This window comes from Centruroides vittatus, unplaced genomic scaffold (assembly GCF_030686945.1).
Source record: "Centruroides vittatus isolate TY-2023 unplaced genomic scaffold, ASM3068694v2 contig_439, whole genome shotgun sequence".
NCBI classification, from domain to species: Eukaryota; Metazoa; Arthropoda; class Arachnida; order Scorpiones; family Buthidae; genus Centruroides; species Centruroides vittatus.
The window spans coordinates 2,556,778-2,582,120 of NW_027122239.1; the positions used below are offsets into that span (position 1 = coordinate 2,556,778).

Here is a 25,343-nt window from a genome sequence, read left to right on the forward strand (position 1 = left end):
AAATAATAATTTTATTTATTTGTAACGATTTTAAATTGGTATATAATTGAATCGATGACGTCACGTATCTTAGCAACAAATCAAGCTTCTTGTTGTTAGGTTAGTCATCTGCCATTTTGGTAAACAAACTTAATTTGTTTTGTAACCTTATGAGAAAAGAAAGTTGTGTGATGTAATGTGGTCCACGTTGACGGGTAAAATAGGATAGGTTGAAATGAGAAAAATATATTTTATTTATCAATTTGGTAAGATTATCTGTTTAATGTTTTATTGCATGCTTAGTAGTATAATTATAGATTTTTATATTAAAATTCAAAATTAAAAAAAAAGTTATTTTGAAGCGTTGAATCAACTGTAAGTTTTTATTTTTTTCTAATATTATATAATTTTTTTTGAAAAATATTAAACATTTAATGTTTATATCATATGCAGAACCGTCCAGAGCTTAGACTTGTTCGTTTCGTCGGAAAGTGTACGCTATTACGTCAAATTGATGTTAAAGTGTACATTTTCTGTATGAGTTTTTGTATGGGACTCAATGTAGAACATGATTCTTTTGCCTCTTAATTGGTTCCTGTAGCTTTTTTATTTTATTTTTTTTTGACAAATAAAATAGGTGGAATGTTTATTAATAAAAATAACATTAATTTGTACAGATGATAACCATTATAGCCCCCAAGTTTTCTCCGGGTCTAGTAAAAAGTCCTCATCTTTCCCGTCTTGGTTATATGTATTTGAAATACAAATTTATGAACAGTTGTTTAATTATGACCAACGGTTTAAATTATGTTTCTATTGGAAGCATATCAAAAGTTTCAAAATAGAAACAGAAATTTATTTTATTTGCTTAAATAAGTTGCATTAAATTTAAAAAGTTTCTGTCTGAAAGTAAATTTTATTAATTCATCAAATACCAATTTAAAAAAAAAAAAATGTATTATTTTGTTTTAAAAATAGAAAAATTTAGATCTAATAAAGAAAATTCTCTTATTATATTTATTGTAATATTGAATGTTTTTACTGAAATAAATAACACAAATTATATTTTAATGAAATCTTTCATGAAATTTCAGCTGCGTAGATCTGGAGAGCTATTGATAGATCAAAAGTATTCATTGAATAGACATTTGCTAGTTATCAAATTTAGTTTTTATGAAAAATTTATAACAAAAAGAAGGAATATATAAAAAGCAAAACAAATTATATACAAATGTTTTATTACTGTACCAAACAGTTACATAAACACAACAATTCAGAAACAACTTTAAATATATAGCATTTTGTGTATTCTCAAACAAGCACAATAGTTGATGAGATCAAAACTTTGATATTATTAATTATAATATTAATTTAATAAATTTTAAAAATGAATTATATGCTAAGTGAACAAAAATTGTGCTCGTTTTACAATGTTGTTTATCTGACGCAAAGGTCTTGTTATAAATCATTCATCTAAATTAGAGTTTTGGATTTATTTCAAGTTTGGCAAGCTTTTAATACTCCAGCGTATTCATTGATAGAATTAACAAATGTGAAATTTTAGTTAACGTTTTAATTTTGGATTATCATTATATAGAAATTTGTTTAGAAAGAATGTAATTAAACACGAAACAATTTAAAAAGTTGAAAATACTATATAATAACGTTTCTCACTCCACTTAACATGCTCTATATTATTTGGTTAATTTACAAATAAATAAATTTAAGTTTTGCTCTGGTTATAAAAATGAATCAAAAGCAGTTAATGTTTTAATATATAATTATATAAAACAATTACCTTGAACTCATTTCAGTAATCTGTTTGTGATATAATAATACTTAAAAAATCTGGATGATGATAATCTCAATATTACTTTATCTAGACAATTTTTGTAAAACATTTTAAAAATTAATAAGTGTGATTTTATTTTATACAGATCAAATTTGATGTAATGGTTAATTTTGTCTGGTGTGAATTGCTCACATCTAGATCTTGATTTAGATTTTTATTCATATCTGTTTGTTGAGAATTAGGATATTTTATTAATTTTGATTATCTTTCAATCTGGACAATCTTTCTGTTTTGTTCTCTAAGTTTTAATTCTATTCTGCTTTTAGCTCCCAAACATTTTAAATTTGGTTATATTCAATTCAATTCAATATTCAATTCAAATTTATTAATGTAATTTGGAAAAATGCCAGTTACAAGGGGTGCATTAGGTTACAAATATTAATAAATATATTATAACCTCCGACAATAAATAATTGTTATGTAAGTTACTTCTATTCTTAAAATTTAGTCAGTCTATTACAATATTAAACAAAAAATTAGAACAACCAAAACTAAATATATGTATCATTCGTTTAGGCTCTCCACCGTTTTAATGTATTTAATAATGGACTGATAAATTCTGATAATCATAGTTGGACCCATCTGAAATATTTTTTGATAGAATTCTTGCATAGACTTGATAGCTGACAAAGTCAAAATTCCCAACTGTTCCCTAAGTTTGGAACAACCTTTACATAAACTAATTATATGGTATACTGAAATTTGGTCATTACATAACTTACATTGTTTATTCCTAATAGCCACAAAATTTCCTTCAACTGTGATATAAAAACTATTTAATCTGATCTGCATATAAAATCTTTTCATCCCGAATGGTATTTTATAATGAATATAATTACTTGCTGGCGGAAAATTTAGATTAACTATATACCATGGGTGAAATTTTGACTCCTGTAGATTTTTCATCTCACGAACAATTGACTCGTTGTATATATTCTCCACCAATAAAGAAATTCCATAATTCCAGTCTGTTTCTGAACCGTTAAATAATAAATGGGACAAACCATAATTTTCCAGTTTGATCCTAAGTTTGTTATACCAATTATTTTGATAGTTCTTTTTGTTCTCTGCCAAGGTTATTAAAACTTTTAATATCGTATTAACTTGAATATTCTCACTAGTTAACAGTCTCTTCAAAAATTTCATGATCCTAATTACGAAGTACGGCTCTAATAACATCCGATTTGTATCATGACGGATCGCATACCCCGGCACTGCTTTGTCCAATCCATAAATTTTTCTTATAAATTGTAATTGAATTTTTTCAAAGTAAGATAACCAGTCCAGACCCCATAAAGGTAGAGCATAACAAATAGAATTGATAACCAGCGCTGAAAAGAGACGAAACTGCATTTGAATAGAATTTGTTTTCATTTTAACAAATAAACCAATTAAACTATTAATTATTCTATATGCTTTAACCTTCATCCGCTGAAAGTGTTTTCCGAAAGACAACGTTGAAGTGATAAGAACCCCCAGATATAATACTTCCTCAGTTACTTTCAATTTTTCACTCACCAAATAAAAGTCATGGTCTTTCCTCGCCAGCTTACCTCCCTTTCGAAACACAACAATATGGGTCTTATTTGGGTTGATCTTCAATCCCATTTTCGAAAAGTATCTCTCAGTTAAATTTAATTTTCTTTGAAGACCTAGTTTTGTCGGTGAAATCAATACCACATCATCGGCGTATTGAATCGAATGTACTATCATATTATCCTTAATAATAATACCATCCTCCTCCTTCATAAATTGATTATCTAAGTCATATATCATAAAATTGAATAAATAGGGTGATAACGGATCACCCTGTAATAAACCGCCACTTATTTCGAACGAAGGGTAAGTAATTATACCACTTTTAATTGTAATAGTGTACTGACCAAACAAAGACTTTATTACCCTTGTAAATGTTGAGTCTGCTCCATTATCTTCCAATTTCACACATAATTTATCCACTGAAATAGAATCAAATGCTTTTTCTAGATCTAAAAAGGCCATATATACCTTACGTCTTTTTTTAACAAGGTGAATTTGTATGGTCGAAAGCAATAAAAATATTGCCACTTCCGTCCCACTCTTCTTTACAAAAGCAAATTGTGAATTTGAAATTAAACCATTAACCTTAGTCCATTTTTCAAACCTATTCACAAGAACTGATGTAAAAATTTTTCTTAGCGTTGATAATATGGCTATAGGTCGATAATTCTTTGGATCAGTTTCTTTGCCCTTTTTAAATATCATACGAAAATAAGCAGAATGCCACATTTCGGGCAAAAAAACTTGATTATAAATATAATTAAAATTCGACGCTAAAGCGTCTATCAATTTTATAGGTAAACGTTTTAAAAAACTAACTGGTATTAAATCCGGTCCCGCCGCTGTCGATTCTCTTAGTTTTGTAATAATCTTCACTAATTCACCTGCTACTATTGGCTGGTTCAACACCCTTTCTTTATCTCTTTCCGTAGGTAAATCTTTATCGTCAGTAACCATTAAAGCACTCGGCTCTCGCTTCTTAAAAAACCTATACCAGTTTTCGAAACCAATAGGGTCCTGATATTCCACCTCCTTTCTCGGATGGTATTTTTTTATCACTGACCAAAAAAACTTATTATTGTTTTTATCTGATAATAATCTTCTGTTCAAATTATTGTAATAATTTCTTTTTTTGGCCTTTATGAGGTTATTGTGTGTTCTATTTGCACTTACATAATCAGTTAATCGCTCTTTCAATCTAGTTTTACGAAATAGAGTTAAATTATATTATTTAAGTTTCTTGGCTCTGTAGCAACACAAATAAAACCATTCCTGTTTGAGCTTATTTTTCAATTTAAGTGACTGTTGGATACTTTGTGGACTTTGTTCTATAATATATTCATTACAAATATTAATCAATGTGGAATAAATTTGATCGGGCCTCACTTCATGAATTAAGGCCATTCTGTCACCTATTTCAGCCTCAAATTTATTAGTATTATATTTATATTTCTTTGTTTGAGTCAAAATTTCCTTACTTATTTTATTTTTATAAATTAATACATTTGTTTTTATCGATAGAGTGACAGGAAAGTGATCCGATAAATCATCATCAAGAACTCTTAATTTAACACACTGATCTAATACAGATTCAGTACAAATTATATAATCGATGACTGATGTACCTGCTGCCGAAATGAATGTGTATCTACCAGGATAATCGTCTTTCACGCGTCCATTCAAAATAAATAAGTCACTCTTTTTCACCCAATTTATCAATAGCTTTCCTTTTTTGTTAATTTCATTATCCATGCTGTTTCTTAAACTATAAACAGCCGGATTAAACCCTGAATAATCAGAATCGATTTCATTGCCAATTCTGGCATTAAAGTCCCCGAGGATAATCCATGATGTTGTAAGATGCGACCAATCTGAATAAATCTTCTCAATTTCAAGAAATTGAGAAGCAGTTACCATTTCAAGAAATGGTAACTGCTGGGACTCATATGGCGGAGAATAGTAGACCATAATTGCAATATAGCTATTGGGATTCCAATTTATTTTAAATCCATCAACTTTGATTATAACAAATATTAAGTTAACATTAGAATGAAAATAAATCCACTCTCCCATATTTTTCTTCACCAATAACAACAATCCGCCCTTAGGTCTTCCAACTCCCAGTTTTTTTATAGCTGGGACCATTAAATAATTAAATGAAGACTGCAGGAATTCCATCTCTTTGGCAGTTAGGTCAATAATCCAGGTTTCTTCCAAACCAATAATCTCGTATTGTTTCATTAATTTTTGAAAATAAAGTAGAATATAATTTTTTCCTAAGACCTTGAGTATTCCAGTTTATAATTGTAATTTTTGGTTCTTTCACTAATGTTAAATTTGTTTTCATAAAGTTATTGCTGCTATTCTTACTAACTCTACTATTTATTTTAGCCATTATGTTGGTTAGTTGATTTCCACTTCTAAAAAAGAACCAGTGTCCACCAAACAGTTCTCAGTTAAATTATAGGTAAATTTCTTATTTCTGTAAATCAAACAGTCATTACGTAATAAAATCGGACTACCCTTTCTCTTTTCCTCTAAATAATATGGGATCAATTTAGCTGTTCTTTCCCTAGATTCTCGAGTAAGATCAGAAGTTATGTGTAATTTACTATATAATTCATTGGAGGATTCTTTTTTATACTTATAAAACAATGATATTATTTGGTTTTTCCTCTGGATTGAATTTAGAGTAATTTTTAAAACAGTCGGATCTACTTTCTTTATTACATAATAGTCTCTTATTTCCTCTATCTTAAATTCGGTAATCCTTAACTCTTCTTCTATAAATCTACCTAGACTTTCTCTAGTATTCATATTATCAGATAAAGGGTATCCAAATAATATTAAATTAGACTGATTTGATATATTTATAATTTCGTTTGTAAAATATTTTTGGGCTTCTAGTTTCCTATTTAGTTCCGGCAATGCTAATTCTAAATTATTAACCTTCTGTTCCATTAATCCAAGTCTAGTCTTAAATTCTTTATCATCCTCATGTAGCTGACCAATCTCTGTTTTAACTTCTAATATTAGTTCAGTTATAGCTCCATGAGAAGCTTGAATTAGTTTAGTCATTTGGCGTAAACTTGAGGAGATCGGACAGTCTTCTCTCTCTATCGACTCCAAACATTCCACAAATGTAGATTCAAAATCAAAATCACTCACCTCCTCAGCTGTTATCTCATTTTTCTCCTTCTCCCTCAAAGCAGGCCTTGGTTTACATAGCATATTCTCCAAACTAGTCGGTTTAGACATCTTAACAGCATTATTACTTCTTGTTAATGGAGGTCGCCCTCTTTTCAATGGTGAATGTGATAAAGGGCCCGGATTTTGCTCAACTCCGGCCAAGATGAGCAAATTCTGTATTATTAAAAGTAAATATACTTTGATCCATAGCATTTCCATCTTTTAAATTTCTAATAACTCTTCGGAACAAGCTCTCACTAAAATCACACCAACACCCAAATTTGGTTATATTCTTTTCAAACATGTTTTTTATAAGTGTTTTCTTACACAGTTAAAAACTAATGATAATTATGGGGTTTATAGCAGGGTTATCAGATAGCCCCGATTTTGTCTTTTTTTTTTAAAAATATTTGTTTGTAGAATCAATCTTTGATTAGAGCAATTTTATTAACACAACAATATAATATCAACAGTTAGTATCACCAATATAGATCAATAAATAAATAAATTTTAAAAATCAGTTTTAGACCCTGTTTCCATTGATTATGAAATGTGTTCCCATTTAGATTGTAAATAATATGGCCTGCCTATTTATATGAATAGCTGAAAACATTTTTTAAATTTAATTAATAAGGCTATTGCAATACTTGAAATAATATTATTTGCATTTGTTTAATTATCAATCCAAGGATTCATTGTAAATTCACCTTAAAATTTTTAAATGTATTTACAATGTATCTAGTAAGATGTGCTACAGTTTGAAACAAATCAATGTTTAAACTAAAGAGAAATATAATTACAACAGTTTTGAAGTTTTGTAAGTCAAATTCAGGTAAAAACAGAATGTGTGCTGTTTGATTCCCCTATGTGATGACAGATTTGACAGGGAACTGGTCTACAACATAGTCTCCATCAAGCACCGATAATGAAAAGGGTGAATGAATGCAGATATGATGCAGATGACATTAACAATGGGAAGAACTCCACCACCCTATCCATATGCACTTCAGCTGACAATATGGAAGTGTTCTTATACCAAGCAGCATTATTAAGAATGACCCTATAATCCCTGTAGCAGGAGGCATGTCAAAGATACGGCCCGTGGGCCAGTCATGGCCCGCAAAACAATTACTTGTGGCTCGTGACATGAATTCCATAATACTATTTGTTTATATTTTAATATCTTGATACTAAAGAGAATGTGATATTTTGTCCTTAAACAAATAATACTTAATAAACAAAATTGTTGAACTCAATAATTATTGTTGTTGTTTTTATTTTTATTTATTCCTATTACTTAGAGTTATTTATTTTATTTGATTTATTTTTGTTTAATTTTCTGTTTACATTATGTTTTCTCTATTTCATCTTTTAAATTTCAAATTAAAGTCTGGTTTCACAAGATCTTTTATTACATAATTCTCACTATTTTGCATATAAAATGAGTGTTTTCGAAATATTAGTAAATTACAGTTTATCCTTGTACTTTGAGTTTTGCAATCCTTATTTTCAGATCAGTTTACAGACCTGTTTCAGGCCTGTAAATTGGCCAAAAATGTTTGTTTTGTGATTAACATTATTGCTGGAAAAGTACAAATGGTGTTTTTTTCATTTATTGTCAAATGTTGGGTTATTAAAAAAGTTTTTTGAGTTGGTTACTTTTGCGCTACTTTTTAGACAATTTTTGGCTACAAAAGCTAAAAACATCTGGCCCACTGTCATATTCCAGACAAAAAATTGGCACTTAAGTAGTTTGAGTTTGACACCCCTGCCCTATAGGGTAGGAAGAGGAGATTAGAGATCTTTAAGGCTTGAAGATTTTTAAAACCAATGGTAAGGGATTTTATCTTAACAACAAAGATGAGAAGTATCCCTGGTCTGGCAAGTGGTCTACAATTCTATTCAATTAAACAATCTTCCAATCAAATAGTGCACATGATACATTTTTGTTTTTTGTTAGAATTCTTCCTTTGTTGAACATTCTATTTTAGAATGACTTCAATCTAATGAAGGTCTTATAGGTAGACTAAAAATGTTTGTAGAGATTTTAAGTTGTGTTGCTGAACTTATCTGAGGCTGTAGTATATGTAATTCTGTTACATTATTGATTTTTAATTTTGTTTCAGTTATTTTGAGTTGGGGGTTGAATTATGTTAAATCTTATTTTCTATCTGAACACTTCCTGACTAGATCTTTACTTGCATAATTTCATAACAACAATTGAATAATAGAATTGCAACCCACTAATTTTAGAGTTTAAATATGACAAAAATATAAAATAATTTTTCATTGAACTTCAACCAGACCAATCAACTTCAACCAATAATTTTGTTTTGTCATCTATACTCCATAATTATTTTGTAGAAGTAAAAATGTTCAATACAAGTCTAATACAAGATGTTTTATTCTATTTGATATTCTTCTTCTATTAGTAGTAAATTGTTTGGTTGTTATTTAGTAGAACCAAAATAAACTGAGCTTTTAATATAATTTTTATTATGTTACTAGTGCAAATATTTACAGAAGACCATCTTCAAAATAAACACCTTCTACAGCTACAAACTTCTACCAATGTTTTATCAATTATTAAAACAGTCTTGTAGCCCATTCTGTGTTACCTACTTGAGTGCAATTGCTGTAGAATTTTTTATTTCTTCTGCTGATTTGTATCTGTAAACCTTCAGTAGAGTTTGTAAAAACATGAATGTATGCAGGAGCAAATCTTATGAGTAAAGAGGTTGTGAAGTATAGGTATATCTGATGTTTTGCCAGATATCTACTAACTAGAAGAATGATCAGTGTCAGGACACTGTCATGGTGGAGAACTTAGCATTTTGCTTTCCAAAGATGAAGTCATTTTCATTTTATTGTCTCACTGAGGTGTCCAAGAAAGTCAATATAAGATTTTGTTAACAGGTTTACTATTAGAAACAAACTTGTAATGCACCAGACCTTTCATCTTTAAAAACATTGTAAACATTGTCTTTTCTTGGACCTGTTAAGACAAAATATTTTATACTTTGATTAAAAGGCTGATTTCCACATCTAAGAGATGTGTGAGTAATACAAGAAAAACTAACTTATAAATATTATCCTCAATAATATTTTGAAGTTAATAATTGTCAAGTGAAAATAAAGATTAATGCTTAGTAATTATCAGAATAATCACTCTGTTTAAAATATCTAGGTCATTAGCAATCTGGTTCTCCACTACTGAATGCAACATTCTTTACATTGCTCACTAGTTAACTTTCTCAGAACAATGTGAGAAAAGAAGTAATGTATTTTCAACTCATGTATAGAGTCATGCATAATTCCCATCTTTTGATCACTTACAATCTATTTTGATCTTTTCAGAAACTCTAAAAATTATTTCTTCATTTCTTTCTAAAGCTAGCATATCTTTGATACTAACTATCCTCTATTGGTTCACAGTCTTTTTAAAATATTTGATCTTGTACACTTGCATATGCAACATGATACTATCTGCTTCTTTAAGCAGTTTAAATGTTTTGCTAAAAGTTTTTACAGGTTTGATGTACAATTTAATGTTGATTTTCTGCTTTTGATATATCATTTCAGAATTCTGACAGTGCGCATCTACATACTTCAATACTTTGAAGTTTTGTAATCTATTCAAATAGAAACATCTGTCACATGTCAAACAGTACTGACAAACCTAAGAAAATGTTGAATTGCACACATGCTTGTAATTACAACTGTTGCTAGGCAACATCAAAAATGTGGTTTATTTTTGACTTTACTCTGTATGTCAGAGTATTAAACATAATAGAATAGAAATTCTATTTTAAACTATCTAATAAAAATTTTTATATTCAAATTCCAGTGCTTTCCCCAGGAAAAAATTTCTTGTGGCTGATCTGCAATGTTAGCTGGCTATTACAACAAAATTTTTTTTTCTACAAAATTCTTAATGACAGCAGAACAATACTTGTACTATAATAGACAACTGTACTAATTCATAGTTCAGTTATCTTAAAATATAGTTTCATTATTATTATTATTTTTTTTTTTTTTTTAATTTCATTTAACTGGTTGGAATATATATTTGCTGTTTGATCAACCAGCTAAAACTAGCTTGGTGAGAACACTGATAAATGTGCATAAAGAATATTTATATATTATGTTATGATCTATTGACATATATATTATATATGTTATGAACAAAGTGATTAATACGGGCATTATGAATAATGACCAACAAAATCGGGCATTGTAATAAATTTCAATAATTTATCAAATTTACCAGTCATTATGAATACTGCTATCACTTAGTCATACAAAGTGATAATAATAAGTTGAGGAGTGATCGTATGACATACGCTAGCCAATCGGCACTCAGTTGCGCATGCATATTACATTTAGTACTGAATTTGGCGGCAGTTGCAACTGTTTGTGCTCTTGGCAGATTCCTCCCAGAGGGGAGCCGTCGGCAGGCCGCTGATTGTTTAACGTCACTAGTTATTTATTCACGGTAGTTCTTGAACATACGTATCAATAACTAGTATGTATCAATATCTAGTAATGTTAAACAATCGGCAGCTTGCCAGCAGCTCCCCTCCGGGAGAAATCCGTTGAGATCACAAACAGTTGCAACCATCGCCAAGATGGTGCACATAGGTAAAATTTTGCCATTTAATTAATATAGTTAATAGTACTTATTTTTAAAAGATTACATGTTCTTTTTAAAATACTTTGAAATAATTCACAAAAAATAAATATTTCTAAATGAAATAAGTGGAGGTTTTTTTAATCAAATTTTAAATTTGGTACTAAACCCGATACGCATACACAACTGAGTACTGATTAGCTAGCGTATGTCAGATGATCATTCCTCCTTATTATTCCAACTTATTATTATCACTTTGCCCGACTAAGTGATAGCAGTATTCATAATGACTGGTCAATTTGATAAATTAATCAATATTTATTACGTTGAATTGATAAAAGTCTCCTTAAACCGAACAATTGCTTTAAACGGTAGACTATCTTACAGCTTATACAGGCTACCATTTAAAGCAATTATTCGGTTTAAAGAGACTTTTATCAATTCAACATATTGTGCAGCTATCATTACAAAATTCAATATTTATTACACTGCTCGCCTTTTTTGGTCATTATTCATAATGACCGGGCATTACGAATAATGCTCGATTAATCACTTTGTCCATAACATATATAAGGTACTATATAAGACAATCTTGCATATAGGATGAGGTGTGATTTTAAAGATCAAAATAAAGAAAATTAGATTTATTAATACAATTCTAATTTTATTTTGTTTAATCACAAATAAAATATTATCAAATGCACTTAAATGCACACATGGTCCCGCAAAAATTACTGGCATTTTAAATATAAAAAAAAAACTTGTAAAATCGACAACATAATATGTTTACATAAACAAATTATGTCGTCGATTTTACTGGACAATTGGGAACTTTTTTTGCCTATTCTTAACAGTTGAATTCACACTTATGCATTTCTCCAAATTCTGATTTCCGAATAATCATCTGTTTTCATGTGAGAATGGATTAAAACTTATATTGGGCTCCCGTGTGATTTTGGAATTTCAATTCAGAATTCAATTCAAAAGCTTTGCTCTTCCTATTGCTATTCATCTTTACTTATGACAATACACAAGAACGATTCAAACGACCCAGATAAAATAGTTTTGTTTTTAAACACCAGAGAGTGAGCATCTGGTAAAAAAATGCGAATGCATGGTTCACAAAAATTATTGCAAAAACACAAAAAATCTTTTGCTTGTGTGTATAGGACAACCTAGGTGTTTGAAGCAGTGAAAAATGAATAAAAATCTCATCTTATATACGAGTAAATATGGAAATTAAAATATTAATATTTTTGCTAACTTATGTAATTAACAAATTTATAATATGCATTTATTTAGTACACACAATAAAATAAAATATAAATATATGTACTTTACTATCAGAAAAAAAAATTTTTAGAATTCTCTTCGTATTAATCATATGTATGTTGAAATACTAAAATATTTTAACAATTCATTTTAAACAACTTTTGTAACTTTCATAATATATTAATTATTTTGATATGGAATTCCATATTAACTTCTATTATTTAATACTTTTTGATTACTTCGAACATATTATAAGAAGTAATAAATTCAAAATTTTGACTGAAATTGTCTTATTTGAAATGATCAATCTTATTTAATCATTTAATATTTTCAGAATTTTATTCTACTTTTAGAAGATATAATTATTGCTGTTTATTTTTTGTAATTATTTTTAAATATTATAATTTGCTTTATTTATTTTTAAATATATCTGTTGAAATTGGAATAAATCCTAAATTTTAAACAAAAATGAGTATTTTTACAGACTTAACAGTTTAAGCCAAAATTTTAAGTTTGTTATTCTTAACATGTTGCTGAGTAATGCTGGAAGTGTTATATTGAGAGTTTAAATAAATATATCGTAACTACTCATCCTGTTCTAGGAATTTCATTGTATCGGTAATACATTTAATTTTAAGTAGTTTGAAATTAAAATGTGTTCTATAATATTCAATAAATGTTGAGAATGTATAGTAAATATAATTCTTGTTATTTAATAAAAACAGTTTGGAGTTTTGTTTAAAAATTTGTCATTTTATAACAGTGTATGTAAAATTCAAAATTTAATTTTAATTTTTTATTAGCATAGAATATTAATATCACATTAATTAAAGTATTAAGTGTAAAATAAAAATGTTTTGAAGAGACTGAAAAATGATTAAGTGTTTTTATCATAAACATTTAACTATATACAAAACGTTAATGAATGAATCCTTTTGACCTTGTTCTCTAAATATCTTATTCAAGCTTTTGTAGTAGTAAAACATTTAGCTAGCTTGTAACTCTTAAGTGAAATCTATTAATATAAATCCTTTATTATGAAAGTCTTACTTTACAGGAGACTGCAATTTCAGAGAAAATTGTTTATGTAATCATTTTGTTCTGAACTGTAAAATGTATATTAGAATATAGAGAGCAATGAACTGTCAATAATTTCAGAAAAAACTTTAAAAGAATTTTTATTGTTAGTTAGCCTATCAGTTTTTTATCTTTTACTTCATTTTCTATGAAAAACAAATAACTGCATCATCATTTTTAGTTTTAAAAATATAATTCTAATTAATTAATATTACTATAGTATACATTAATATTAAGGGTTTAATATTAGGGAATATCTTAGAGAAATATCTATAGAAAGTTTTCTAATTATGAATAAAAAAAAATCTAATTTTGACTAAAAGTATTGAAATGTATACATTATTCTTTTTTAAATAAAATATGTATTATTTATTAATATTTTATAACATAATTAGGATAAATTTATTTTATTATTATTTAAACATATTTTTTTCATTTCTATAATTATATTATCTAGCCATGGAAAATTCAGTTTCTTGCAAGCAATCTTGGAAGTTGAATAAGGTATGTTATAACTGAAATTAACTTATTCAATATTTATATACTGTATTTTACGGTCTATAAGACGCACCTTAATTTTTAAGCAATTTTTAAAAAAATACTTATAAGACGCACCTGAATTTTGGAGGCAATTTTTCAAAGAAAAAAGTGCGTATTATATTCTGTAAAATACGGTATATATTTGCATCTATGTCTACAGTTATCTGTATTTCATTTTTACATAGACTAACATTTAATACCTAACAAAAACCTGCATATAAGTACTATATAGAAATTTATATAATTATAAAACATTTAGGCAAATTTTTCCACATCAATGCATATGTACATTTATGATTAAAAGGTTATATTTATCAACACACTATAAATATACTATTTAAACAGTACAGTAAAAGTTTTATATTATCATTTTCATATGTTCAAAATTGATTTAGAGTAAAAAAACTTCTGAAAGATCATTTTAAAATACTTTTACTGATTTTATATGCCATAACCTCAGGAGTTCTATTAGAAAAATTAGAATTGTTTAATAAAACGAACAAAAGTAATTGAAAAAAAAAAAAAACTATCTTTTAATCTAGAGAACTTTCTTAAACTGTAAAGTAGGTTTTAATGTCTGAAAATGGTAATTTAAAAACTCATTGTAGTATATAGAAATGCTATAAATATTAGATACGTAACAGCCAGAAAAACTTTACATTTGAAAACTTAATGAAAAGTTAAATGTTACTAACTGAAACTTTATTTCTTTATGATATTAAAGAATTGTAGATCATAAAGTAATTGTGTTCTTCAGCATATACAAACATTGCCTTATGTTCAATTAATATAAAGAACTGTTGGTTATTTCTGTATGCAGGTATGTCTGCATACAGAAACAACAATTCTATACAGAAATAACAAACAATAATATTCTCTATTTGATTTTTCTTCTTTTCAGAAAATAAAGTGAAAGAAATCATCGACAAATAAAGATGAAAGGCAAATTGTTTTCTAAAATTAGTAAGTGATATTTAAACAGTTTCATTATTTTTATATTAATGAATCTATGATACCATTTTAAAATATTTTAAGACTTCAGAAAGCTATTGAAAAATAAAAGTTAAATAATGAATTTATGAAATTCATTTTTGAATGATTTAAATTTTCAGATTCGATGATTATATATAATTAAAATTTTTAAAAATCTTTTTTTAATTTTTTAATGACAATAAAATATAGAATTAGAATATACTACATAAAATACATTCAAATATGTTCACTTTTGTAAGATAAATTATAAGGAAGTTTTGTTTTAGTAAATAACAATGTATAAAAATTTTATTAAATATTATATTAAAATTAAAATTACTCAATATAGTATGAATTTACATTTTGTAATTATATTTCTTATACAATTTTAAAAATAATTTTAAGCATTATATGCTACTTCCTATTATTGAATCTATTTATTAATGACTGGGAATTTTTTTAAGAAGGCTCATTTAATTAAATATAAGTTCTTAAAACATATTTTTCAGCAAAATTTAAAGCAAATTTATTTTATTTAAGTATTTTAATATATTTAATATTTAGATTATGAAAATTAATTCTGAAATATAAAAAGTAAAGAATAGGACAACTTTTCTGAATAGCAATTAAATTTTAAAAATATATTAAAATATTTGAGATTAATTTTATTTAAAAATTTTTGCAATATGTAATAATTTACTTTGTTTTTTTTTTTTTAGAAAAAGAAAGTTTATCTTCATCAAATGATGAACTTCTATCTCTAAGTTGGTCTTGTGGAGACAGAATAAAGTGGAAAAGAAATAATATCTTGGAAATTGGAACTATTCGATGGCTAGGATACATTTCAGCAATTTCCAAAAATTTAGTTGCAGGAATTGAATTTGTAAGTTTCAAACATGATCTATTTTATTCCTTATACCTGGTATATTAATTATGGAATGAGTAACTGTTATACTGAAGGAGTTAGTGAGAGATACTTGAAAATGTTCAGAAACATTTAACAATTGCCTAAATGATCAGGCTAAGAGATGGTGCCTAAAATATACCTCTAGTAGCAAATTACTTTGTATTAATTCTTTAAAATTAGTGGAATTGTAGCATGATCATTTAGGTGATCGTTGGATGTTTCTATATACTTATCAGGCTTTGCGATACTTGCTATACTTGAAAATGTTTTTCGGGAATTCTTAAAAAATGAAATAGGATTATATTTCTTGTTTTGAGATAAATTTTGTTTTTATTGTTAGAAATAATACAGAAACAGATTAATACAGAATTTTTATACAGTTGCTATATATTTCTATTTCTGTTCTTTTATAATATATAAAAACATTTTATTGAATAAACCACTACACTTGTCAATTAAAATACCAGTAAATCAAAGAATTAAAGTCCACTTTATCTTCATTTGCTTTATGCACTTAAATTCCTAAAATATATGAACACAAGAAAATTTTTTTGTATATTTCATTTTAAAGAATTTTGTAAAATAACACATACAGAAAAAAAATATATATACAGTAGAGCGTTGAAAATTGGCGTCAATTGGGGACTGGGGTTGTTCCAATTAGTCATTTGTTCAAATTTTTCTCCATTGCGTATCGCTTCCTGTTGAATTTTTCTCCATTGCGTGTCGCTTCCTGTTGAATTTTCGTCGATTTTAAGCCTAACGAAAATTTTTATAATAATAATCGAGGCTATCGTATCGTTAAAAATTATTTCTTTATTTTGTACAAACAAAATAAATATATTGAAGAATATAAAAAACATGAAAATTATACTTTAGAAGTAAATTTAGTATCAAAAACGTTCGATTCAGCACGACACAGTCCGACTGAAAATCATTCCAATTTCCAGCCATTTCAATTACCGACGTTCCAATTAACGACACTCTACTGTATATATATATATATATACCATGCTTTATAAATCATGAGCAATCTTGAAATTTTGTTTTGTTTATATAATTACGATTTTATATTAATAAAATACTGGTTAACTTCAAAATAATAATTATGCAGCATTCCTGGTTAAATAATTAAAGCTGAAAATATAACATAAGCGTTAATATACAGAGTAATTCAGCTAAGTGTGTACAAACTTCTAGGAGGAGTAGGTTGCACAAAGACAAATTGGAATCATATAGCAATGCTGGGTCAGAAACACCTTCTTCATGTGATAAATGGCATTATCAGATATTTTTGGGGAAGATGTCTTGTCAGAGCTATTGCACAAACAGGTTCTTCAGTCACTGCATCATGCAATATGGTTCCAGCATGATGAGGACCTTGTAGCATGCATCTCTGTAGCTGCTTCATAAGTCCAAGACATGCCAGGAATTTTCCAAAATGTATGTGGTTTTCTGCACCAATGATGTCAAGCATGTGTTACAGTTCATGGTTGAAACTTTAAACATCTTATGTAACCTCAATGCATTTTGAAAATGTCTTGTGAATAATAAAAAGCATTTCGTTTCTCATCCTCTCTGTACATTAGCACATGAAGATGGCATTACTGACCTGGCATTGCTATATGATTCCAATTTGTCTTTGTGCAATCTACCTCTCCCAGAAGTTTGTACTTGCTTAGCTGAATCACCTTGTATATCTTTCATACCTAATTTTATAATTTTTTTTTATCTTATAATTTTTCTTTTTTCATTCAAATGAATATAAATAAAACTTTATACATTAAATTTGCATTTTTGGTATTTGATTAATTATTAGTGTGAACCATGGCTGTGAAATAGGAATCAGAAGGAATTTCTTTCCAGAAGAGTTGGAGTCGAGAAAAATGTGTCGACTCCGACTCAGGCATTTTAAATTTAATTTAGTTTTTTTTATTTAAATGAAAGAAAATTTATTTTATATTTATTAATTTTTTAAAATGTTTTTTTTATTTTGTTATAATTCATTTATTTTAAATGAATTATAACAAAATCCCTGCTCTAAATAAGTATTCTATTTTTCTAAATGAGCCAGACTAATTGATCAGAGTATATATTTTTCTTTTCTGAAAAAGGGGCTGAATCGCACACTTTTTAGTTGGACAAACTTTTCTGGAAGGTGAAATTGAAGTGCAAATGCTGTAGAATAAAGATATATAGATGTAGAATTTTATTGTCCCCCTTTCTCCTCTTATTAAATATTTGTTCAAAACTAATTTTTTTATGCAAATAAATATTAATGTAAGTTAAATATTAAAAAAAATTATAAAAGAATTTGGGTAAATGCTTCAGGCTTCTTTCAGAGTTCAGAGGAGGGTATCCCCTATGAGTGCCTCTGCCCCCCCATAAAATGACTTGGTATTTAATTTTGCCAGAGTCAGAATTGGAGTCAGCATACTAAAATTATTAGGAGTTGGAGTTGATTGTTTTTTACCGACTCCACGGCCCTGGTGTGACCAATCAATAATCATGGAAAATAAGTGCATTTAAGGAAATTTTAAAATAATTTTAAAACATAAACACAAAATTTATAGGAAAAATTAACTGTCAATAAGCTATCAAAAATACTTAAACTTTCATAATTCCCAAAAAGTTGGAAACTATGTTGGCTTTCATTATATAGCAGGGGTGGGCAAGCAAGAGTTCAGTGGGAGCCGAAATGTAGGTTTTGCAAAATGCATGGGAGCCGCAATTCTGTACTGTCGTGGCAGATAGTATGGTAAGGCGCACGATTTTATTATATAATATAAAACAAATATTGAATTTTTTTAACAAACATATTTTCACAAAATTATAAAAATAAAATTGTAAAAACAATAATAAAAAAACAGGAAATTAACACTTTCAGCAAGAGCTGCATGTAATTCAAAAAGAGCCGCATTTGCCCATGTCTGTTATATAGCATTAGAATATATATGAACATGTGAAAGTTATTGAATAAATACAATTTTAATATTATACAACATATTTTTGTATAATAAATTGTATATTATGGTTTATCAATTTGGGCCATGGCTGCCTCTTCTTTTTTAAATAAAATCACAAAAGAACTTGACAAAATTTATTTAACTTTAAATTTACTCTGCAATCTACCCCATACTTATCATTCAAACATTGCCAGGTCCAGACTGGGTCTTCCAAGTTTTAAAGTGTGTGTCAAATACTTTGATCGTTTGTACTTCCATAAATATTTTAACAGAAACATACAAATATGCTAAACATCCCAAAGCTCGATACACAGATACTCAACCAAATGATCACCTCAAACAATCAGGCTATAAATCTGCTATTTCTTAGTATTACCTAGTTTCTAATCATTAATAATAGCAGATTTAATGTTTAAGGCAATCATTTGGTTGTAAATACAGTTGGATTGGCTATGTTTATGAATTCTTTAATGAAACTTGCATAACACATCATGTGTTTTTACTCCCTTTTATAGACTAAGCATTTCTCAAAGATCATACTTTTATCACCTCTCATAATATGATAGAATTTGAACATTTTTTACTATTATATATATTAAATTTTATGTATCTGGGTCATACTGTTAATATGAGGTGGAAATCTTTTGTCATATACATGACATTTCCATTTGTAAAGAAAATAAATAAATAAATAAAATATTTAATCAAGAAATTTGTACAATTTTTATGACTATTTCGACTGATAAATGATTAAATTTAGAAAAAGTAATTTCAAATACACTTTTAGATAAAATAATAATTTTATAATTTTATTAATTTTAGGATAACCCCATTGGCTATGGAGATGGTAAAATTGGTTTTAAAAGATATTTTTATGGAAAAAATAATCATGTATGCTTTATACCTGTTGATCTATTGAATAAAGTTGATGATAAATTCAGTTCAGGTATTTTAAAATTTTCTAAATTAAATTTTTTTATATTTTTGTATATTATTTATATCAATAAATATTTTTAAAATAACTTTTTACATGAGATTTAATAACTAAAATAACTTTTTACATATGAGATTTAATAACTAACAATTTTAAATACAAAAAATATAAATGATGTAATAAGAATAGTCTCACTCATTACTGATTTGAATGTGTAAAATATAAAATTGATCTATTTAAATCTTTTTCAACTTTTACATATGATGATAAAATAATTTTGATATTTCTCAAATTTCTCTTTTTTAAGTGTTTTAAAATGTATTTTATTTTTAAAGGTTTAAAGATGTCAAAATTAGCTTTAAATATATTTGAATCATTCTGTGATTTTACTTTTTCTTTAGTGATATCTCCAGCTTAAGATCTGGATAAATTTATTAAATTTTGTTAATGAATTCTTTGAGGTACCTTCCTAAATTTTTAACCAAATTATTCAGAAATTTTAAAATGACTAAAATTTTTTATAAGGTTTCTGTTATTTTTTTATAGTATATTAAATGCTGTTTATTAATATAACACAAATTAAAAATTAATCATCTTGTAGATTAACTTTAAATTTCATTTTGAAAGTTTTAATAGACTTATCAAAAATTTAGGGAATTTCAAGAATAACTTAATGATTATTAGGTCATTACAATATCATATTAATTATTATAATGTGTAATGGTAATAAAATTCAGTGTTCTTCCTAAGGTATGTATATTGTACAATACTTATCTTTATGTATATACCTTATGTACAGTTCGTCCAATCATGTTTTAACTTGTAAAAACAAGTTTATTGTATTTATTATTATTATTTTTATTTTTATTTTATTTTATTTTTTTTTAAAGATAATCAGCCTACGAATTAGTTGCTATTTAATGTTATGGTATAGGTATTGCTTTATTATCATAATTGAGGTTCATAAGAAAATCTGAGTAGTAAACAGCTAACATTACTGGTCAACCAACTAAAATTTTTGGCAAGATTATGTTTGTCTTTAAAATCACGCTGCTGTCAATGGTTGCACACCTTAGAGGTATAAAGGAGTACATATCAGGAGTTGCAATTTGGCACAGAGTATTTGGTGCCCAAATCATGCACACATAAAATAAGCCAGACTTGTAGCCAAGACCAGCATTTCATTATTTTGCATTCAGTTTATATGTATGCTGAAAATGACTTGCACTTGAAGCCATTTTATAAATAATGCATGTCCTTAACCAAACAGTTTTTGTTTAATGAATGATCATATTGAATACAATTAAATTTATTTACATTTTGATTATTAAATTAAATACAGTAGAGCATCGTTTATCCGAATCAATTGGGGACTGGGATTGTTCGGATAACTGATTTTTTGGATAACTGATTATGTACAAAAAAATATATTAACCTGTCCAATGTTGAAATTTTCCTCCATTGTGTGTCGCTTTGTGTTGAATTTTCATCGATTTTAAGCCTAACGAAAATTTTTATAATAATAATCAAGGCTATTGTATTGTTAAAAATTATTTCTTTATTTTGTACGAACAAAATGAATATATTGAAAAATATAAAAACAAAAAAATTATACTTTAGAAGTTAAGCTAGTATCAAAAACGTTCAATTCAGCATGACACAGTTCGACTGAAAAGCTTTCAGTTAACTGACGTTTTGGTTGACCAGCTTTCAGATAAACGACACTCTACTGTATTTTATGTAAGGTTTAAAAGTTTTGCATAGTTTGTTTATAAATTTAGTGTAGGCTATAGTTGTTTCAATAATTTTAAATATTATATTAAATATTACGTTTTTTTATTTCAGATTCTACTTTTCATTTATTAAATTGTCAATATTCTACAAAAAATATTGATTCTGGGAATCTAGAATTTGTAAGTATTATGTTTACAGTAATATAACTAATCTCAATTTATTGTAAATAAACTTTGTTATACTTTCTATATAATTGTAATCTACTTAATTTTGACCTTGCTTTGGCAAAATAAATTAACTTGGTTTAATATCAGATTAAATTAAAATGGTATAATATGAATAAATCATTAAAATCATATCAGTAATAACAATGATATTAATAATATATGTATAGATTTATTTGTTTTTATATTAGAAGGATTTTTAAATTAAACTTCTGGCATTTTTAGAAAAAATTATAAAATATATTTAAAATTTGCATTTCATTTTAATTATTATAGGTAGAAAAACAGGTTTTAAAATATACAGTCAAACCTGTTTTTATGCGCTCTTTTTATGTGCGATTTTTTTAATGCGAATTTTTAATTTGTGCGGTATAGTTGGCGACTAGTCTCGTGCGATTCGTCATGTCTCACGTTGACTTATTATAGCTAAATAAACTTATTATAGCATAAATACACTTATTATAGTAATATTATTGCATGAATATGCGAAAAATGAAATAATTTACTTTTTAAGTCAACAAAACACCACCTGGACAAAAATATGTAAAACAGACGATAGACCAGACGATGCAGTCAAGTGCTGACATCTGTTGTCAATAAATTCTATTTCGTACGGTTTTGAGTTATTTTCTATGTGAGACTTTTTTTATGCGGTCCCTGTTGACCGCATAAAAAAAAATATTTTTTAATTGTGTTGCGAAAACTATTATTTACAGCCATTCGTGAAGTTTTGTGAGATTTTTTTTAATGCGTTTTTTTTAATGCGGTCCCTATCCCCCGCATAAAAACAGGTTTGACTGTATTTTTAAAAAATAAATTGTTATGTCAAATTTTGAATTAATCAATATATTTCTTGAAAAAATTTTGTCTGAAAATAATAAAAATAATTTTTGTCTAACTACATAAAAAAGCTTTTAATTATAAAATATGGTTTAAAAAGTTTTAAAATTACTCAGGAATAAAATGAGTACATTAATAATAATATTAAATATTTTTTAGAGTAGATAGATGATACTTAAATTTATTGACTACTCAGACATTACTGTATTTTGCAAGACATCAAGGGTTGAACTTTGATACCTTTTAGCAATAAAGTATTTGACTTTCTTAAGATTTGATGTCTCTTGTAATGTATTTGATATTCCCTTTCAACTGCAAGATGAGTGGTTGTACTCAAACATTTCATGAGTCAGTTAGTGATGCCAATAGAGCTTTATTATACTAGATATTTTTTTTAGAATATAACATTATTTATATACCAGAAGTTTTAGAATTAATAAATTTTTACAATAGGTTATTAATTTTTGATAAAATTAATATTAGTTGTATTAATTTATACAATATTAAAACTTTAGCTGGAAGCACACTAGAAAATTTCTCTTTATAAGCCATTTCATATTATGACATTGCAATTGTGTTGTCATTACTTTCAATTTTCAATGTTTAGAGATGGAATTCCCCACAAAACAGAGACATAGAATTCTGTGGTTAATAGAATAAATTATAAATAATTCTTAACATACTTGCAAAAAAAAAATTAACAGCAAAACATAATTATATCTATAGTATTTCTTAGAATAGGAATGTAGCCAATGTCCTACATCTTGAATGTGTAACAGTTCACCATTATAGCTAAGAAATGATGTTGTAAACAAAGTTGAATAAAATTTGAAAATTCAAATGCCATGATATATAACACCATGTGACTTTTTTTGTTTTCATAATCTTAAAAATTTCCAATATATGTCTGTATATATGTTATGTTCTAATTTGTAATGAACACAGAATTATTTTAATTTGCATATGTAAAGTAATAAACATCAGCTTCAGCTTTATTCTTATTTGGGAAAGACTATAATGATCATCCTGATATATGAATATTCTATTAATTTCTGATATTTGTCTAGTTTTAGCTGCAAGATAAATAAAAAGCTGCATTAAAAATTTTTGAATATCACAATAAATATCATAATGAAAAAGCTAAGCATTATATAGTAGAAGTTCATTAATCCAGCACTTATTGGACCAGAGAGGTTTCACATTATCAGATGTTATTGTATTTTCACAAAATTAGCATCTTTATATACAAATAGTCTTTAAGCTTTATTAACAAATAAACATATAAAATTAATGAAAATGAAATTTTATTTTGTATTTTCTTCAATTGTCGATAAAGAAACAATTATTCTATTTTCTATTAGATGAAATCTTGCACTTTTGTTACTAATAACTTTGATTTTTTTTTTTAAATTTATTTACTGAAGATGTAATCTAGTCTTATTTCAAAAAAATCCATTAGCAAAGCTTGTTTTTTATTTTTATTTTTTATATAATTCTATAATATTTTTAATAATTTTTTATATAATTAAATTTCCTTTTATAGAACTCTGTTCAATGCAATATATGTGAAGTCTAGACATAATAGAAAATGGGGAATTCCATTTCAAAACATTGAAAATTGAAAGTAATGACAACACAATTGCAATGTCATAATAATTTGCATGGGCATAAACATTAATGTTAAAATACTAAAGTTTAAAATAAAATTATTGAAAATAAAATACTGAAAAATATTTTAAAATATCATGTTAAATCAAAACTGCATTATTTGATTACAGTGTAAATCAAGGGTTAGGCATACTGGTACTTTAAATTAGAAATTTTTTGAGTTGTCTTATATTAGCAGTTAAGTTTATTTCTTTGCTAGCATTTTTTGATTGTATCTTTGTATAGTTGGCTCTCAATAATTTGAACTTTGTTAAGCAAAATGTTTTCATAAGTTGAATTTTGTTTTTGTCTAGTTGTAACTACAGTAGAGCGTCGAAAAGTGGAACCAATTGGGGACTGGGGTCCTTCCAGTTAATGGTTTGTTCCATTTTCCGACTTTGTACGAAAAAATACATTAACCTGTCCGATGTTCAAATTTTTCTTCGTTGCGTATCGCTTCCTGTTGAATTTTTCTCCGTTGCGTGTCGCTTCGTGTTGAATTTTCGTCGATTTTAAGCCTAACGAAAATTTTTATAATAATCATCGAGGCTATCGTATCGTTAAAAATTATTTCTGCATTTTGTACAAACAAAATAAATATATTAAAGAATATAAAAAACATGAAAATTATACTTTAGAAGTAAATTTAGTATCAAAAACATTCGATTCAGCACGACACAGTCCGACTGAAAATCGTTCCACTTTCCGGCCATTCCACTTACTGACGTTCCACTTATCGACGCTCTACTGTATCATAAATTCAATGCATTTTTTGTATCTATAAGTCTAACTATATCATTTAATTATTTAAGTCTAATTGTATCATTTGAATCATAATAATTATGAACTCATTACAGTAATAGTAATTTCAATACCTTGAAATTTTATTAACTCAAATTCTTCTGTCTCTTTCATCTCAAGTTATCAAGAGTCAACTGTACTAGAAAATTTTTATTAATTATGTTTATATAGTTTTTCCAATAAAGTAAATTATTTATGTAATATTAAAAGTTTTATGAAATAACTATTTTTTTTTTAAGT

At 26.8% G+C, this 25,343-nt stretch overlaps 1 protein-coding gene across 3 annotated transcripts in view; it reads left to right on the top strand.

Annotated features, from left to right (window-relative positions):
- Window position 1: 1 nt before the first annotated feature.
- The window catches only part of LOC136977040 (ranBP-type and C3HC4-type zinc finger-containing protein 1-like), a 41,908-nt gene continuing 16,566 nt past the window's right edge, over window positions 2-25,343 (top strand). For 2 of the 3 annotated variants that reach the window (XM_067272474.1, XM_067272475.1), the window contains exons 1-2: window positions 19,805-19,869; window positions 21,703-21,770. Coding sequence is in view for 1 of the 3 variants with exons in the window: in XM_067272473.1 (XP_067128574.1) it covers window positions 15,014-15,041; window positions 15,770-15,933; window positions 19,746-19,869; window positions 21,703-21,770 (384 nt within the window). In the remaining 2 variants the exon portion in view is untranslated. Of the gene's footprint in view, window positions 246-13,995; window positions 14,043-14,979; window positions 15,042-15,769; window positions 15,934-19,745; window positions 19,870-21,702; window positions 21,771-25,343 lie in introns of those variants that run through there. The other variant, XM_067272473.1, reaches the window with a different exon arrangement.